General features: G+C 49.2%; 1 protein-coding gene across 2 annotated transcripts in view; it reads left to right on the top strand.

Moving 5' to 3' along the window:
• DPP6 (dipeptidyl peptidase like 6) overlaps positions 1–19,018 on the top strand; it is an 837,334-nt gene that overhangs the window by 389,500 nt on the left and 428,816 nt on the right. The window contains exon 1 of one of the 2 annotated variants that reach the window (XM_072964105.1): positions 10,834–10,938. The exons of the other annotated variant lie outside the window; for it this stretch is intronic. Coding sequence (XP_072820206.1) covers positions 10,912–10,938 — 27 coding nt within the window. The 5' untranslated portion in view covers positions 10,834–10,911. Of the gene's footprint in view, positions 1–10,833; positions 10,939–19,018 lie in introns of those variants that run through there. 2 annotated transcript variants of the gene reach the window in all.

Below are 19,018 nucleotides of genomic sequence, written 5' to 3'. Positions count from 1 at the left end.
GGCCATGATTCAATGGGGATGATGTCCTTACAGAAGAAGAAATTAGACAGCCAGCGGGAGGCTGGCAGAGCTAGGACCACGTGAGGACACAGCGTGAAGGTGGCCGCCTGCAAGCCAGGGAGGGGGCCCTCGGGGGGACACAGGCCTGCTGACGCCTGGACCTTGGGCTCCAGCGCCCAGAGCTGTGAGAAGGTAAACTTCCGCCCCGCCTGTGGTACGTTGTTATGTACAGCAGCTCCTGCAAACTGATATGACTAGTTTGGGGCCATGAAGAGGGAAAGCCAATGCTCTGTTTAAAATATGTTAAAAAGATAACAAGTGAAGCTCAAGAAAACAACAACAACAAAAACCCTACAGGTTAAGCTGACACAGGGCCCAGTCAGAGAAGTCGCTTTCCTGGGGTCCAACATCACGGTTGCAGGTGGTGATGCCATCTTTCTGATTTTGGACTAAATATCTTCAGTTGCTTTCCTGGAGCCCTGCTTATGGTCTCAGCATGTCCTTGTGGTTTAACACGGCTAAGGTCTGGGGAGCAACGGGGAAATAGTGGTTTACGAGAGTTTCTGTTTGGCTCGGTTACAACAGTGGGAAACCCCCCCTGACTCGCCGGGCCCAGCAGCCTGCTCGCGCGGCGGGAGGCACCGCCAGGAGCCCCGCGGCATGGCCCGCAGCACGGCCATTCCGGAAGCTCCTTCCAGCCGGGGAAGGAGTCAGGCAAACACAGGAAGCCGCTTACGGAAAGGTGTCCTGATGCTGGTGAGAAACAGACGGCCTAGAAGCAGCAACCGGCCCCTGCGCCTTCCTAGCAGCTGCTGTCTGTTGCAGGAGGAAGGCGACTGGAAGGGCAAGGGTGCCTGGAACAGAGGCTGTCACGTGACAGAGCGGGTCGACTCGAGGGGAAGGGGTCGATCCGCTCGTAAGTAAAGCAGCGTGTTTTCCTCTTACCAGGACAACGTCCTCACCTTCAAGGTCATGAGGAAGAAGCCGATCAGAGCGGATTTAATTCTTTTTATATACAAGCAATTTCTCCTTCCATAGCTGTTTGGGGGTGAAAAATCTGAGTAATCATCCCCTCAAAGACAGAAGCTGGATCATCCTCCCACGAGCTTGTGGCTTTGGAAGATCGGATGGTAGGAAACAGTGAGACGTGAGCCCACGTGGCAGCGGGACTGGTCGGTTTCCAGTGTACGTGGGTGTGTCGTTAATTCCTGACGGCTCGTCTATTTCTGCACCCCTCCCACAGCCCCGCCCCGTGCCAGCTGCAGGCCTGGTGCTTGTGGCTCTCCACACAGGCCGTGACGCTCTGATTTTGGAGGTCTGTGGGGACTGTTAGGAAGGCGTGTGCTATAAGATTTAATAAAGAATAAAGAAAACAACTTGCATGACCAGCTAGAGGCCCTGCTCTTTGACATAATTAAGGCTTATTAAAGTTATGTTGTGCTGAAAACTGGTTTTTTCGAGGAGGTTGAGCTGTGTTATTAACAGGCAGACCTCAAGAGATACTATGGCTTCAGTTTCACCTCAATAAAAAGTCAGCACAAAAACTAGTCACACCAACTCCATGGCTCCTCAGTGCACACAGAAGTGATGTTTGCCCTAGACTGTCACCTGCTGAGCTTCAACAGCATTGTGTCTAAAAAATACTTACTTTAATTTAAGATACTTTATTGCTAAAAAACACTAACCATCACCTGAGCCTTCAGTGAGTCATGGTCATCACATCAGAGGTCACTGATTACAGGTCACTGTAACACATCTAATAATAATGAAAAAGTTAGAAATATTACAAGAATTACCAAAATGTGACACAGAGACATGAAATGAATGAATGCTGTTGGAAAAATGGCTCCAACAGACGTGCTCGATGCAAGATTGCTACAAACTTTTCATTTGTTAAAAATGCAACATCTGTGAAGTGCAAGAAAGCAAACCAAGGTCTGTCTGTGGGTGTATCTGCACTGAGTTCAAGCATCCCCAAGTCTCATTATATATGATGCATTTACTAATGAAGAAACCCAAACATGCCCTGCATAAAAGCCAGTTTTCAAACTCTAGAGTCTTACTTTGTGCTAGGGCAGAGAAGCACCCTTTAAGCCAGAACTCTGTTCTCTGGTGTCACATGGTGGTTAAGAACATAAGCTTCAAAGTCACAAAGATCTGGGTTTAATCCTTATTCAACCTCTAATTAGCTGTTACTTTGGGCAAGTTAACAACCTCTTTAAGCCTATTTCCATTTGAAAATCAGAAAAAACAAAATTTGTCTAGTAGGGTTATTGTGAAGATGCAAATTGTATTATCCAAAGATAGCATGCTGCCCGGCATAGAGTGAAGAGGGCCCGAGTTGCTTTCTGTGATGGTGGTGGTGATGATGGTGATCATGATGAAGATGACAGTGGTAATGGTGGTGATGATGGTGATCATGATGAAGATGACAATGGTGATGGTGGTGATGATGGTGATCATGATGAAGATGACAATGGTGATGGTGGTGATGATGGTGATCATGATGAAGATGACAATGGTGATGGTGGTGATGATGGTGATCATGATGAAGATGACAGTGGTGATGGTGGTGATGATGGTGATCATGATGAAGATGACAATGGTGATGGTGATGATGGTGATCATGATGAAGATGGCAGTGGTGATGGTGGTGATGATGGTGATCATGATGAAGATGGCAGTGGTGATGGTGTTGATGATGGTGATCATGATGAAGATGACAATGGTGATGGTGGTGATGATGGTGAAGATGGTGAAGATGATGGGGGTGATGATGAAAATAATGTGATGGTGGTGCTGTGATGTTGACTGTGCTGATATGATGATGGCAGTGGTGGGGATAACTGGTTATGATGATGATGTGATGGTGGTGATAAGGGTGATGTCTAACTGAACAGACCTTCTCTGAAATGAAACTGCTCTAATAGATACTTTGTATGACTTATTGATATAATTCTCAAAAACACCCTCTAAGGTAACACTGTGATCCTCGTTCTACAAATAGGGAAAGTGAAGATAAGAGAATTAAATAATGTCTAAAACCACACAATCAGTGAGTGGTGGGGACAGCATTTCAAGCCAAGCTGTCTGATGCTAAAGCTTGTGATTTTTTTTCCCTACACTGCAGTCATTTCAATGAGCACCTTTTAGAGTTCCTGGGATAACTGAATAAAGCAAAGCTTGCCAAGTGCCCAGTACAACACTGGGCACATGGTAGGTGTTCATCGGTCTTAGTTCCCCTTGCCTTGCCTGCCTCCCGGGTCTCACCACTTTGTAGAATCACATTGTGTCATCTGAGTAGGTTTAGCCACGTAGAACTCAAGAAAACAATTCGTCACCTTGGTTCCTACTGCCTAGTAATGTTTATGCACATTCACTGATTAATTTGCAGTTATGGTGTTGCTTTTAACCATCCTGTGGCCGGGGCAGCTTCCTCAATTTCTCTGGGCTTTGATTTTCTTTTCTGTAAAAGTATGCATTTGGACAAATTTACCTTAAGATCTATACAGACCTGTACAATCTATCTAAATCTCTATGGTGCTATTGCTCAATTTTTAAAAAATAAATACATAGTAGTTCCCAGAAATAATAGACTTTTAGTATTTGAATGCAGTCCCCAAATCCCAGTGGTGAAACCTGGAGACTTGCGCTGCAGTTAGGGAAATGGGTGTGATTCATGCAGTGAGAGCTCTGTGGTCTTTCACAGTCCCCAGGCATCTGATAAAAACATTTGATGCTGTAAAAATGACTTTCTTCTTCCAGTGTCAAACCCTGAACAGTGAGAAATAATCCAAAGGAAGTACGTTTCCAGTTAGTCAGGAGAGGAATGACTGTTCTCAGCCGTTACTCGGGGATGTTTTAAACTGTGAGGTCACCACAAAGGGTTTCACTTCATGCATCTTTTCATGATAATCTAATTCTCATTTTTCCTTCAAATTAAAGAGGAAAGATTAAATTCCACATGTTGAAAGAGGAAGACGGTTTTGGTCTGACATTATTAGCTTCCCACGTTCACTGTGTTACGTAACCATTCCGTGTATTTAATCGAGTTGTTACTGGGCTAACGGCAGAGTGTTATCGTCCAGTTTTGCAGCCTGAGCTATTGACGTGAGTCTGATCATGCCAGGTTGCCGTGCAGGAACGATACGGTACATCAGCTTAGAAAGTCTGATCATTACTGTTTACAAACTGGTAATTCAGGAAAAACCATTGTGAATGGATGGAAGGGAAAAAAATCACTTTCTTAAAAAAAAAAAAAAGCGAAATACACTAAGTGTAGGCTGTGGAGTAAGAACTCAGAAGCCTGGACTCTAGAAGCTGGTGAGGCCTGAGAACCGTCCTCCACAGGTCTTCCAAGTACCAGGAGGCCGACAGCTTGTCCAGTCGCCCAGCCCCCGGAGCTGCTCGCGCTAGACTGAAACGTCCAGTATGTTCAGGGCCGAAGGCACACGAGGCTTTTGCCAGAGAGAGAAAGAAGCTGAGACCAGCCTGGATGTAGGGAAGTTTGCACTAAAACACAAAAAGGGAAGTCAGGCCAAGGCATGGGGATGCAGCCCAGGAGACGGTTTTGCGGCGTGTAAACAAGGATGCTGGTGTCGCCACTCCAAGTGCGCCCGTCAAGGAATCCCGCCCGGGCTTCGGAGCCCAGCCCAGCCCCAAGGCGCAGCCCGGGAGAAGGGGGCTCTGCACCCTTCAGCGCGTGGGTCTCCTTTGCCCTCAACACCACCCTGGGGCCGTGTGGCATGTGGCCCAGCTCTCCTTTACTGGGAACCTCCATTTCCAAAACAAAGGGGGGTTATTAAATTAAGTGGACAGGATGCACTGCAGTGATCATGAGCTGTGATTAAGGACTGGGTTCAAGTTCTGCCTTACAAGCCCTTCCGTGGGAAGTTTCCAGGGTCCCAGGATGTCTGTTTTTGTTACCCCAGCTTGGAAGGAGCGTCTTCGCTGATCAGAGGGAAGACAGACAGCTTAAAGCTTTGAGCCCCAGTCTATGTAAATTGCCTGTTGTCAGTTTATTTCGGGTCTGTTGAGTTTAAGGATTTAACACCACCCCTCTTACTTGTCAGTCCAGTGGGACAGGTGCTGGGGCAGCCTCTCTCTGGGGTGGCAAATGGGAGGGGGAAAAGTGGTACCCCAGTCGTGGTAGGCAGGAAACGTGTTGAAACTGGGCTGGGCTGGGGTTGTTGGATGGGGTTCCCTTTAGTCAGGATACAGAACAAGGTAGGAGGGCGAGAAGCAGGGCACATGGGGCCAGCGGTGGTCAGGAGGCCTCGAGAGGAGGACAGGGGACAGGGGACCCGGGACCCTCATGGTTTCAACTGCCCAGCTCCCACCACTTACCCTGGGTGCTGGAGACCAGTCAGGGAGGCCAACTGCCCCTGTTCAGCAGGGCCCCATGTTCTGCGGCCACCACTGTGACAGGACATCCCCCTTCCTGAGGGTCTCAGTAGTCGGCACAGGACGTCAGGCTCAGTTCCCTTAAAATGACACAAAACCATCTCGAACGTTGGATCTGAAAGTCAGGTCGGCATCCCCGAAGAAGAAGAACCACATGAAGGAGTGACCCAGTGACACCTGGTCACCGACACAGACCTGCCTTCCGGAAAGGCTGGCTCATTAACGCGATGCTTTGGGTGAAGTCTGGACCAAAACCCGCAGGGACATCAAAGGACCACTGCAGAAGCCCCGGTCCGGCATCTTGATGTGTCTTCTCATCTGTCTCCCTGGACAGATGCTTCCTGAGAATGAGCAGCCGGGTTCATTCAGCTGCGAACCCCCAGCCGCCAGCACAGCGCCTTGAACTGGACGGCACGACAGCACAAGTGTCCTATATCTTCCGCTAAAACAGGCCTGCATGCACCATCATTTTGACATCATTTGACAGTAAACATCTCCTAATGTTTACTTGTAATTAAATGAGGTGTTCATCAAAGTGGAAGAGCACGCTTCGCTTAGCACATTACCTCGGATGGCAGAGAGCCCACCCCTCTTGCTTCCTGTGGCCCCTTTGGGACTGTGGGGGTCTCGCTTCACAGGCTTCATCAGTATCACTGAAATGGGCACCAACCCAAAGCGAAGCGCTTTGTCCACTGCCTGGGCCAAATTACATGAAGGCGTCTTAGCAGCAGTGCGCTGGCTGCTTAAACTTCACCCCAAGGTTCATTCACAGCTACGCACGCAGCCAGATTCCCCTTTTCTTGTTTAGAATTGGATTTTGGGAATTTGGGGATCTCCAGAATTTCACTGACGGTTATTTCAAGACTGTCACTGTGGGCGAGCAGTGCGGGGGGCGGGACGTGTCACAGAAGGGAAACATACGCGGCGTTCACAGGGCTCGGGGTGGGGAGGGTGGGGAAGCGGCCGCGGAGGAGAGGCGGCCACGCCAGTGCCCGCCCCTGGGCCCACGTCCGTGACGGGGCGGGGAGCTGGCGGGCGTCCGCATAGGGGCCCCTGCTGCCCCCACGCCCGGCCCTGGAGCCCCCCGCGCTCATGAGCCTCTGATGTGCAAGACCCTCTCTCCAAACCGGAAGCTCAGTCACGTTTCACTCTGTTGCCCCCAGGGGTTCTCCTACCTTCTTCCCCACGAAGGACTACAGGTACATTTAACCTCACTTATCCCCCACTTCCTGTGTCCCTGGGGTCTTTTTCTTTTCCTTTTCTTTTCTTTTTTTTCAAGGGGGAGATAATTAGGTTTATGTATTTATTTTTAATGGAGGGTCTGGGGATTAAACCCAGGACCTCAAGCATGCTAAGCATGTGCTCTGCCCCTGAGCTGTACCCACCCCTTGTCCCTAGAGTCTTTTGATCTGTATCATTCTGAGTCCAATCGACTTGAAATTCCCGGGTCTGGAGGGTCCCCCCCCACTTTGTTCAGCTCGGCCTCTCTGCCGTGAGCAGGGCGATGTGTAACAACACAGTGAGGGAAGCAGAACGGAGAAAGGGGGGCTCCTCCAGACATGCGGGGGAGGGCTAGGGGGAGGACCAGAGCAGAGGCGCCCCCCCTCCTCGAGACAGCAGAAGATAATGACAAGGCGCGGCTCGTGTCCCAGCCAGCTCTGCCAGGGAGCGTCCAGGCTGTGCAGCGAGGCAGGTGTTTCTCTCGCCTTTGCAATGGCCGTTAGCGTCACAAGTGTCACGTGGCCACCACCCATACTTGGGACAGTGCACTTTCTATACTGAAGCAGAACACTGTCTTATGGAGGGTAACTGTCTGTGTAACAGCGCACCTCATCCTGTAAGATTACAAAAGGAGAGAGGACAAATGTCCTCACGTTCTGTGGGCTCTTAGATTGCATCCACTTTACTAACAAGCAGCATATCTTAGACTACAGCCTGAAAGCACTGTGTGAACTCTGGGCTTTTCTATGTGGATGAGATCGGGGAGTGGGGATGGCTTGTTCTGCAGTGATTTCTCTGAAGACGTAGACAGGATGGCACAGTGCAGTTGTCGCCAGTAGAAAGATGCAGTCACAGCAGCACCGACAACGGGGAGAAAACTGCACCCCCCGTGGAGCAGCGCTGGGTGTTTCTCTGTAAATGTCCATCCCTGCCTTTGCTGCCCCTTTCAGAGTCCGGGCAGTGAAGCAGCAAGAGAGTCTGGCTCGCTGGTGTCGGAAGCCCTGAGAACTCGAGGTCCTCGGCAGGAAACGTACAGCTGGTGTTGACTCCGCTCCCAGGACCTTTCGGGCTGTGGGATCCTGTGGTCCTGGCTCAGTCCCTTCCCTCCATCCACAGCTCCTCATTGTTGCATGGAAACCTTAATGCCAGGTTCCTAAGTTCCGGTCAGCATTTCAATGGGATTCCACAGTTCCTGGGTCACAACACTCTTCCCAGGTCCTGGTGACACCAGTAAGATTGACTGACATGCACAGTCCCGGCAGCTGGTTCCCCCCAGCAGGGGTGTGGGAGCTGGTCCGTGTGCGGGAGGTCTACTCACCCCCTGGCCGTCCGCATGGCCGCTGACAACCCCAGCCTGCTGACGAGGGGCCGCTTGGTCCCGGGGCACCTGAGCATATGCTGAACTGGGGTTCTCCCGTACCCGGGAGGGGAGGGTCTAATTCTTCAGTAAGTTAAATGCGAGTGGAGGGGGCAGGTAGAGTTCAGTGGTAGAGTGTGTGCTTAGCGTGCACGAGGCCCTGGGTTCAATCCCCAGTCTCTCCATTAAAAAAAACCAATAATAACTTAAATGCAGACACAAGGACTAAAATTTTGTTTTCACATTCTCAGGCACTAGTTACCAAAATCTGCCAATTGGTCTTGATTTTTAACTTAACATCATTGTCCAAGAATCTCAGTGCCTATGTGTGCATTGGACTCTGAACTTAGCTTGGGGAAATCATGACTGTCATTTTAACTGTAATGAGTTCTGAAGTCATACATGAAGATACATATATTCATTTTCATGTTCTTTTTCACCATAAGTTACTACAAGATATCGAATACATTTTCCTGTGCTGTACAGTATAAACTTGGTTCTCTATTTTATATTTACCAGTCAGTATCTGCAAATCTTGAACTCCCAGTTTATCCCTTCCCACCCCTTCCCCTCTGGGAACCATCAGTTTGTTTTCTATGTCTATGAGTCTGTTTCTGTTTAATGTATAAGTTCATTTTTTTATTAAGATTCCACATATGAGTCACATGGTATTTTTTTTCTCTTTCTGGCTTACTTCACTTAGAATGACATTCTCCAGGGACATCCATGTTGGTGCAAATGACATTATTTTATTCTTTTTTGTGGCTGAGTAGTATTCAATTGTATAAATATACCACAGCTTCCTTATCCAGTCTTCTGTCAATGGACATCACCTCACACCAGTCAGAATGGCCATCATTCAAAACTCCACAAACGATAAATGCTGGAGAGGCTGTGGAGAAAAGGGAACCCTCCTACACTGCTGGTAAGAATGTAGTTTAATGCAGCCATTATGGAAAACAGTGTGGAAATTCCTCAAAAGACTAAAAATAGACTTACCATATGATCCAGCAATCCCACTCCTGGGTATATATGCAGAGGGAACCTCAATTCAAAAAGACACCTGCACCCCAATGTTCATAGCAGCACTATTTACAATAGCCAAGACATGGAAACAGCTTAAATGTCCATCAAAACTCCTTTAGTTTTAAATACACAACTCTTCGTCTCCATCGCTGTGACCATGCTCTAGATAATTCCAGATGCTGAGCCACGTTTCTGGCAGGCGTGGGTATCCGAGGGTTGTGGGAGGCGGACATCGACCACGCTCTCCCCCCGGGCCTCCGGTTCCCTTGACGGCCGCTCGGTACACCTGCCCCAGGTGCGCGTTCACACAAGGGCCAGCAGTTGTGTCTCCAGAAATGAGACCTCAGAGGACACAGTCTGCTGTGGTTCCCACATAGATAAATCTCCTGAATTTTTTTTTTGTAGAAAGTGTGTTGATTTGGACCTTTCTGCCCTGAGACACGTGTTTGGAAATCGTTGCATCGTAACTAAATTAATTGCTCATTCACAGTCAGTGATAAAATTTTAAGAAGTCTCAGACCAGGGAGGCTGCGCCCGCCCTCCTCGGCGTGACTTGGGCTGGGGTCCTGGTCCTTCCCCCTTCCCGTCTCACCGCCCCAGTCTGCCCGCTCCAGGCCTGGTGGCTCTGAATTCAGAACACAGGTGGAAATCCGCGTCTTCTCCTGTCGCTCTCACACCTGGCTCTGCATGCCCTCGCTGGTGTCCGGGAGGTCTCACCCAGAAGGGGGGTCAGCACGGAGATGTGGGAGGAGCTCCCCCAGGACGACCTGTTGTTGGTAACTTTTCCCCCAACTTGGGGATGTTTTCCTAGAAATACAGACCGAAATCCCCAGGGCCGTTTGTTGTGATTCCCTTTTTATTTTTATTTTTATTTCATGGAATTTTATTGTATTTTATTTTTAACACCTTTTTTGTGGTATGATCCCTGTTCAGTACACTACACATATTTTGGAGGTAAAATTTGATGAGTTTTGATAGATACAGACAACAGTAAAGCCGCCGCCACGGCCAAGGTGGTGAGCGTTTCCGTGTGGCACCCATTTTAGAAACGAGGCGGCTTTGAGTCCGAATTGCAACTGATTGTTCCCAGGGTCACCCAGATAATTCAAATTTGGGTCTCCCTGAGGGTAATGTCCCCTGGCGTGCCGTCCCCGTTCTCAGTAATGACGTGTCGCGGTGGGGACGGGCAGGTGAGGGGGAGGAAAGGAGGGTCCCTCTGCACAGCCGGACGAGTGCTGGTCAGGCGGTGGCGCTGACGAGGTCCGTAATTAACCCGGACACGCGGTGCGGCCCTGGCCTCCGGGGCGGAGAGCGCGGCGTGCCGCGGGGCCTCACGCAGCTCTGGGTGCGCAGGGGCAGAGCCACAGGGCGGTGACCGAGGCCTGGGGACAGTCTTCTCCTGCAGCGAGCGGTGCTTCTCCACAGCCGTCAAGAACGTGGAACCCTTGTCGTAGTGGAAGCAGGCCTAGGTTCCTGTGACCCTTGGGTCACAACATCTTCATCAGCTGAACAGCACGTAACCTTCCCTATGTGTGTTTCTGTGTGAAGACACCTGACTGCACGTCCCTTGTTCGCTGGGTGACGTTGACCTCACTCGGGCCAGCGGCACCGTGACGCGCGCCTGAGTGACGCGCAGCGGACACAGGGCGCTCTGGTCCTTGCTCTCGGCAGCACCCGGAGCTCTTCAGGGTGACGTTCAGGGCCCATTTTAAGCAGTGAAGTCATCCCCCAAAGCGCACAAAGGCGGGGGGCGGGGCCGTCGTTTCCGCAGGAGCCGGCGCAGAAGGCAGCGTGCGGTCCTGCCGGACCTCGCTGGGAACGCGCGCATCGGGCAGCAGACTTGCTTCCACCCGTGCCTGTCCGCCCGTGACTGCAAGGTGCCGCGGCTGTGACTGCGGTCACAAATGGATGTCAGGGCCGGCGGACTGCCGGTAAGCAGGCTGAGTGATGAGGGTCAACCGGTTACATCAGCACGGTGTCCATCCTGCGGACCCTCAGAACCCGGAACCATAAAGAAATCAGACTATAAAAAAAACAACCTCTAACTCGGGATACTTTGAGAAACAGTTCTCACACTCCAGAAAATTCTGAATGGCTTTCGTTTGCTGGTGGACGGGGTGCCCTCCTTGAGGAATTCGCTTACCGCCTTGTTTCCACAAGCAGCGCGGGGGGAGCTCAGGCAGGACAGCGGGGTGGAACTGCCGCCGCCGCCTGCGTCTGCACTGACGTGAGCGTGCGGTCGGGCGTGGTCCTGTCGGGAAGGGAGCACGTTCGCCTGCTTCCTCGCGTGAAACGTAAGGAAGAGGAGACGCTGGGCTGGGAGGCGACGGGACCTCGGAGCAGTCGCTGTGGCACTTACTCCAGCGGGTAAGTGCTTCCGCCTTCAGACGGCCTGCGAGCTGAGGCCCCGCGAGCTGAGGGCCCGCGAGCTGAGGCCCCGGGAGCTGAGGCCCCGCGAGCTGAGGGCCCCGGGAGCTGAGGGCCCTGGTGCGCGAACGCATTTGCGTCTGGACATCTTTCTCGCGTCTTCTGAAAATGTTTAACGATACTAAATCACAGTCCTTTAAGGAAAGAAATGTGTGCCTCTTTGTGTATATGTGTATGTGTGATAGTGTGTGTTTATGGTGTCTGTGTGTATGTGTGTGGTGAGTGTGTATTATGGTGTGTGTGTGTATATTGTGTGTGTATGTGTATATAGTGTGTGTGATGTGTATATTGTGTGTGTTTATGGTGTATGTATATGCGTGTGTATAGTGTGTGTGTGTTTATGGTGTCTGTGTGTGTGTGTGTGGTATGTGTGTGTGATGTGTATATTCTGTGTTCATGGTGTGTGTGTGTTTGTGGAGATCTAATCACTGCAAGGCAGGCATGGAGAATACCATGGTTGATCAATCTAGATAGTTTTGTCTAAGTTTAAAAAATGATTTTAAAATGTTGTGATTGATTTTCATTTGTGGTCCCCAAACTGATCCTGGTCAGGATGTCCCTAGGTTGCTCTCAGCAGAGGATCGTAGGGGTGAGACTCTGGCTGTCGGAGGTGGCAGCGTTGTCCCTTATTGGGACACAGATAGGTAAATACAGCTAGATTTAGAGTCGTGCACCATGCGTGTATGTGGGTTTAAAATTGTGTCTTTTTTTTATTATAGTCTGTTTACAGTGTTGTGTTACTTTCTGGTGTACAGCACAGTGATTCAGCTATGCACACATATATATTCCTTTTCATATTCTTTTTCACTACAGGCTATTACAAGATAGTGAATACAGTTCCCTGTGCTGTACACTAGGACCTTCTTGTTTATCTATTTTATAGTAGTTTGTATCTGCTAATCCCAAACTCCAAATTTATCCCACCACCATTCTCCTTTAGTAACCATAAGTTTGTTTCCTATGTCTGTGAGTCTGTTTCTGTTTTGTAAATACGTTCATTTGTGTCCCCTTTTAAAGATTCCACAGGTAAGTGATATCACATGATTTTTCCTTTCTCTGTCTCACTTACTTCACTCAGTGTGATCATCTCCAGGTCCATCCATGTTGCCGCAAACGGCATTATTTCATTCTTTTTTATGGCTGAGTAGTGTTCCGTTGTGTGTGTGTGTGTGTGTGTGTGTGTTTACACCACATCTTTATCCAGTCGTCTAAAATACAGCCATGTTAAGCCTTTCTCACTGTGGTGCGGGTGATAATTGTGCTCAGACCGCAGGGTCTCATTAGATTTTTGAATTCAGATACACTCCTAGAAAATGATATCAGTGCGTCCCTGGGCGGTGAGAAAGTGCTGAATGATCTTGAATCGTGCTGGGGGTGGGACACGTCATGTATTTAAGGGTCTTCCTGTTCAGGGTCATGTTGGCAAGTCCAAGGTTTGCTCTGGTTCTTACACCATTTGTCTTCAGAAGGATTTAGCTTTAAATAAAAAACCCACTTGCAGTAACTGCACAGGGGAGGATCCTTTGGAAAAACAGTTCTAAAAAGCTCTGGAAAGGATCCTGTTTCTTTCTTTGGGGGTAATAAGCAGATTAGGCCTTGTTTTGAATAATGATGCTTATGTCCTATTCAAAGCCTAGAACATTTTTATGACTTTAAATAGATGTTAAGAATAGTCAGCAGGATATTTTGAAATAAAAGCTCCATTTAGCATAGATAAAACTAAAATAATTGTTTATCTCTGGAGCTGCATGTGGATGGGCCAACAGCGGGAGAAATCACTCTGCAATCCAGGGGTGCGCAGCCGGCCTGTCATTCCTGTAAGCGACCCAGTGCTCGCCCTTCCTCTACTCTTAGTATTAGTGGGGTTTTTAAAGTTTCCGTCACAGAGCACTTGAGGTTTAGGCTGAAAGCTGATGCAAACTGTGAATTTATCCCTTGGAGCCTCACAAGCGTGAGCTGAGGACCCAAGAAGTTAATCTTTCAGGGAAGCATCTCTTAAAACTCACCCCACGCCTGAGGCTGGAGTACAGGCTCGTGGGCAGGGTGAGCGCAGGTCACCCCCGGCTGTAGGGACAGCGGGCCCTGGGCTGGAGCTGCCCTCCACTTGCTGTCCCTGTCCTGAGACATGTCACGTCCCCGCTGAGCCTCGGTCCCTTTGTGCGGACACCGTGCCAGCACCTGGGCAGGGCTGCGTGGGGACTGGAGGCGGCGCACCCCACGCCGGGCGCCGTCTCCTATAGCTGCTCGGTGCACAACGGCTGCAATACGCCTACTGATAATTGGCTACTCATTCATTTGCGTTGGGATTTGATTAATAACGCTGATGAGTAGGTTCCTTACCACTCCAAAAACAACGTACCTGCAGGCCGGGAATCATTCCTGGGAACATCTCAGTGTGGACACTGTTCTGTTTGCTTGTATCTCCCTGTTCTGGTCGCGCAGTGTGAGGCCGGCAGGAGTTGGTAACTCGCTCGTGTCAAGCCCTGTGTTAAGCCCTTTCTGTGTATTAATGTGCGTCCTCCCAGTCACCCCATGAGGTTAGGACGGTTACCGTCTCGCCTTTGCAGGTGGGGAGACTGAGGCGGTTCAGACACTCGACCGAGGCACACGGCTCAGAAGCGGTGCCTGTGTAACTGATATGTGATGAGCATAGTTTTAAACGCCAGGATTTATGCTGGAAACGAGATGACGAGGGCTGGCACAGGATCAGGCACCGGGCAGCCTCCCCCTCCGCGGGCCCTTCTGCCCTGGGAACCGGGTTCAAGATCGTCTGTGAGTTGCCCTTGAATCTCTTGTCCTCCTCTACGTAACTGGGTGACAGACCCCGAGAGAATTATGCAACGTAACACAAGCGTTGTCCGTTGTCAAGATGCATAACTCGTGCTAACTTGTTAAAAGTCAAAGTAGCCACAAGTCCAAAGATGAGCCACCGTGTGTCCTTAGGAGAATGTTCTAGGAGATGTCAGGATACCGTGCTGTGTGGGGTTTCAGATGCGTCTTGTGTCTGGGTGTAAGGTCTCTGGAATAAGTGTGCTGTTTGGACAGGGCCCGCTTGAAATTGGCACACAGGTGGATTTTAGCGCCACAACGTGTTTCTGTCAGTGGCCCCTCTTTTATAGTCATACCATGTATTGGGGAACTTGAACTTTCTCTGATGCTGTGGCCTTGGTCTCCATCCTGCCACCTGAGAAAAATGTGAACCACCCTCATCCTGCCTAAAAGAGCATCCCCAGGTCCTCGGGGCCGGGCGCCACAAAGACGGAGAGATACAGGGTTTGGAGTCAAAAACCGGTTTGAGACGTGGGTCTCTGTGACTTTGTCTCAATGACATAAACTTTCTACAACTTGGTTTCCTCATTGTCAGAGGAGCAGTCATCCCACCCAAGAGAGGACTCGTCGAGGACACTGTGTAGCTGGAGTGTCGGCGCGGGCTTGGACGAGGTCTGGTGGATTCCAAGCAGGCCGATGACTACCTTGTCCCTCCGTGTCCCACTCTGCCTGTGGCCCCATCAGCCGGGCGCGGGTACGTAGCACGCATTTGATGGTGGTGCTTCGCCAGGTGATCTTGCGCGTCCACTGCAGCTGACCTTAGGGTTCTCCCACCTATGCAGGTATCCGCAGCGGTGCCCACGTCTTCAAACAGCATGTGGGCAACAAGGTAGAGGCTGCCACCCCTCAGGTAAAGGTTGGCTTCCCCCGTGGGTAATTTTTATGCCATCTCCTGCTCCTGGGCCTTCCCTCCTCTCTGTTCCCCACACCCCTCGGGAGGGGAAGGTGCAGGCTGTGAAGAGTGCGCCCCTCCCCGGGGGAACAGCTGTGGCTTCAGACTCAAGACTGGAACGGGGGAGCAGCCGTGTGCTGCGGAGGAAGGCTGCGCCTGGCCTTCCCTGAGGTGCGGCTTCCTTGGAGTTGTTACCAAGTTGAATGCTCCCTGGGAAGATCTCGTACGCGATGGCTTGTTTATAGTCACTAGACGTGCAGACACTTCTCCCGCCTTTCACGAGAAAACAGAACCAAACAAACAGAAGACTCTACAGTGTGCTTGGGCAGGTGACTGTGGGTGGTTTCTACGGGGGTTGGAAGCTATCATAATTGATCCGTGTAGAACAGGAGGTTAAATGGTGACTCTGAAGCCACGCCCGAAGGCCAGAGCATCCCCAGACATCTGCCCACCTGACACCTTGCTCCGGTCCCAGGGGCAATACCCGTCCACATCTGAAGGGTCAGCACGCACAGCCTGTCTCCAGTTCCCACCCCGTCAGGATGCAGGCGGTGGGGTCCACCGTAAGCCCTCTTTGAGCTGGGACTGGACTCACCTCCGCCCACCCCGGGGGCCCCACCAGCGTGACCTGCTTGGCTGCTGAGTCCTAGAACCCCTCCCACGCCGCCCGAGACCTCTCACCTGAGAGGAGACTAGCGAAGACATTCCAGCTGGCTCGGAATCCTGGACTTGACAACGGTTGTGTCATCTGGAGCAAGTGGTGTCAACTCTCTCTGCCTAGGCTTACCCGGCTGTGAGATGAGGATGGAAATTGCCTACATTGTGGGGTTCAAGAATAATTGAGCTCAATGGAATACCACTCAGCCATAAAAATAATAAAATAATGCCATTTGCAGCAACATGGATGCTCCCAGAGATGGTCATTCTAAGTGAAGTAAGCCAGAAAGAGAAAGAAAAATACCATATGAGATCGCTCATATGTGGAATCTAAAAGAAAAAAAAAAGACACAAATGAACTTATTTACAACACAGAAACAGACTCATAGACATAGGAAACAAACCTATGGTTACCAGTGGGGAAAGGGGATGGGAAGGGATAAATTGAGAGTTTGAGATTTGCAGATACAAACTACTGTATATAAAATCGATAAACAACAAGTTTCTACTGAATAGCACAGGGAGCTATATTCAATATCTTGTAGTGACGTATAATGAAAAACAATCTGTATGTATATGTATGACTGAACTGTCATGCTGTACACCAGAAACTGACACAACATTGTAAACTGATTATACTTAAAAATTTTTTAAAAAGGATTAAAATTTTTTTTAAATTAAAAAAAGAATTGAGTTAATACACAGGAACTGTACGTATGCTTGGAACTTGGTGTTTGTTAGTAAACATCAGCCCTGATCACCTTCATCATCATCTTCGTCATCGCCAGCAGGACCGTAGTGAGCATTTATAAAGGCGAAGCAGCACGCGGGGCTCCCTGGAGCACACACCGCGGGCGAGGTGTTCTTCAAGGAAGTTACTCTCCATTCGAGGCAAACAACAATAACAATAACAATAACAGCAAGCACAAACAGTCGTTCTGTGAAGCTCACGTAGCACAGGTCACTGTGGAATGCCAAGCACAAAGAGGATGCCTGGGGCAGGCCTGTGTAGACAGACCTTGAGCATCCTTGACGATCCTGGGATCTTCCCAGACAGAAGCTCGGAGGGTCAAGCAGGACTCCGAGTGCGCCCCATGCAACCCCAGGCATAAGAGCGCACGGTGAGCAGACATCAGCCTGCCACCCACGCAGAGTGCACCGGACAGTGTGCTGTCCCGGGGATGTTGGTGGCTGGCTTGTTCTTCTGACACCACGAGGTCAAGGGAACAGGTGCTTCTGGACCCAGATCACTCCAGTCATCTTTGCAGATGCACGAAAACAGCTGTTTCCAAATTTGAAAGTAATACGTTGTGCTAACATAGAGCTTTTTTGCCTTTCAACGTTTTCCCAAACGTTGGCTCATTTGATCCTCCTGACTTTCATATAAGATACGAAAGGCAGGTAGTATCTGCTCTGTTTGACAACTGAGGAAGCAGAGTCACCAGAAGACACCTGATCATGCTCATCAGAGAGTCGGGGAGTGAGTCCCGGATCCCCCTCTGGTCAGCTTGTGGACTGAGAGGTGCCTGTTGTAGCTGACTTATAGACCAATGGAGTCATTGTTACCAGATTCTGCCAGGACTTTGAGACGATTTGCAGAACGTAAGAAATGGGGAAGTCATGCAAATTTCAACCAACTGATTGTACTTCTGAAATACAAACAGGCAAAGTGCCCACAGCACTGAACACAGGGGCTTGGACACTGAGGACTCAGTGCCCTGGCAATGAGGAGGCAGCATTTGTTCAGCCTTATTCACAACAGCCAAAAGGCAGAAACAACCCAAGTGTCCATCAGCTGCTGAATAGATACATCAAGTGGGTGGTCTGTACGTGCCATGGAGTGTCACACAGACAAAAAAGAGTGAAGGTCTGATGTGTCCTACAGCATGGATAAGCTTGAAAAAATTATACTCAGTGAACAGACAGTAAGGACAGACATTGTGTGATCCCACTTACATGAAATATCTGGAATAGGCAAATCCATCGAGGGAGAGAGTTGTCAGAGGTCACCACGGGCTGAGGAGAGCAAAGGGGACTTACTGCTTCGTGGTTACGGAGTCTCACTTTGAAGTGATGGAAACCTTCTGGCTGTAGATAGTAGTGGGGTTGCACAACCTTGTGAGTATATTTAACTGCCACTGAATTATAGACTTAAAGCTGGTTAACTGGCAAATTTCATTATATATAGCACACCTCATTTTATTGCACTTTGCTTTATTGTACTTCACAGACATTGCCTTTTTTTTTTTTTTAACAAACTGAAGGCTTGTGGCAACCCTGCATCGAGCAAGTCTATTGGCACCATTTTTCCAACAGCATTTGCTCACTTAGTGTCTCTGTGTCACATTTTGGTAAATGTGTCAGACCCTCTACTAGCAAAAAGATTTCAACTCATTGAAGGCTCAGTTGATGGTTAATCCAAATCCATAAAATCAGAAATGAAAAAGAAGTGACAACTGACACCAGAGAAATACAAAGGATCATAAGAGACTACTATGAACAACTACGTGCCAACAAAATGGACATCCTAGAAGAAATGGACAAATTCTTAGAATGGTACAATCTCCCAAGACTGAACGAGGAAGAAACAGAAAATGTGAACCGAACAATTACTGGTCATGAAACTGAATCAGTAATTTAAAAACTCCCCACAAACAAAAGGCCAGGACCAGATGACTTCACAGGTGAATTCTATCAAACATGTAGAGAAGAGTTAACATCTATCCTTCTCAAACTACCCCAAAAATTTTCAGAGGAAAGAACACTTCTAAACTCACTCTATGAGGCCAGCATCAGCCTGATACCCAAACCAGACAAAGATATCACAGTAAAAGAAAATTAAGGGCCCGTATCACTGACGAACATAGATGCAAAAACCCTCAACAAAACATTAGCAAACTGAATCCAACAACACATTAGAAAGATCATACACCATGATCAAGTGGGATTTATCCCAGGGGTGCAGAAATTTTTCAATATCCACAAATCTGTGATACATCACATTGACAATCTGAAGAATAAAAACTATATGATCATCTCAATAGATGCAGAAAAAACTTATGACATTCAACATCCATTTATGATAAAAACTCTCCAGAAAGTGGGCATAGAGGGAACATAACTCAACATGACAAAGGCCATTTATGACAAACCCACAGCTAACATCACACGCAATGGTGAAAAGCTGAAAGCATTTTCTCCAAGAT

The sequence above is a fragment of the Vicugna pacos genome, chromosome 7, assembly GCF_048564905.1.
Source record: "Vicugna pacos chromosome 7, VicPac4, whole genome shotgun sequence".
NCBI classification, from domain to species: Eukaryota; Metazoa; Chordata; class Mammalia; order Artiodactyla; family Camelidae; genus Vicugna; species Vicugna pacos.
Note: the sequence above shows the minus strand (reverse complement) of the source record. Positions and strands in the feature narration are given on the sequence as shown.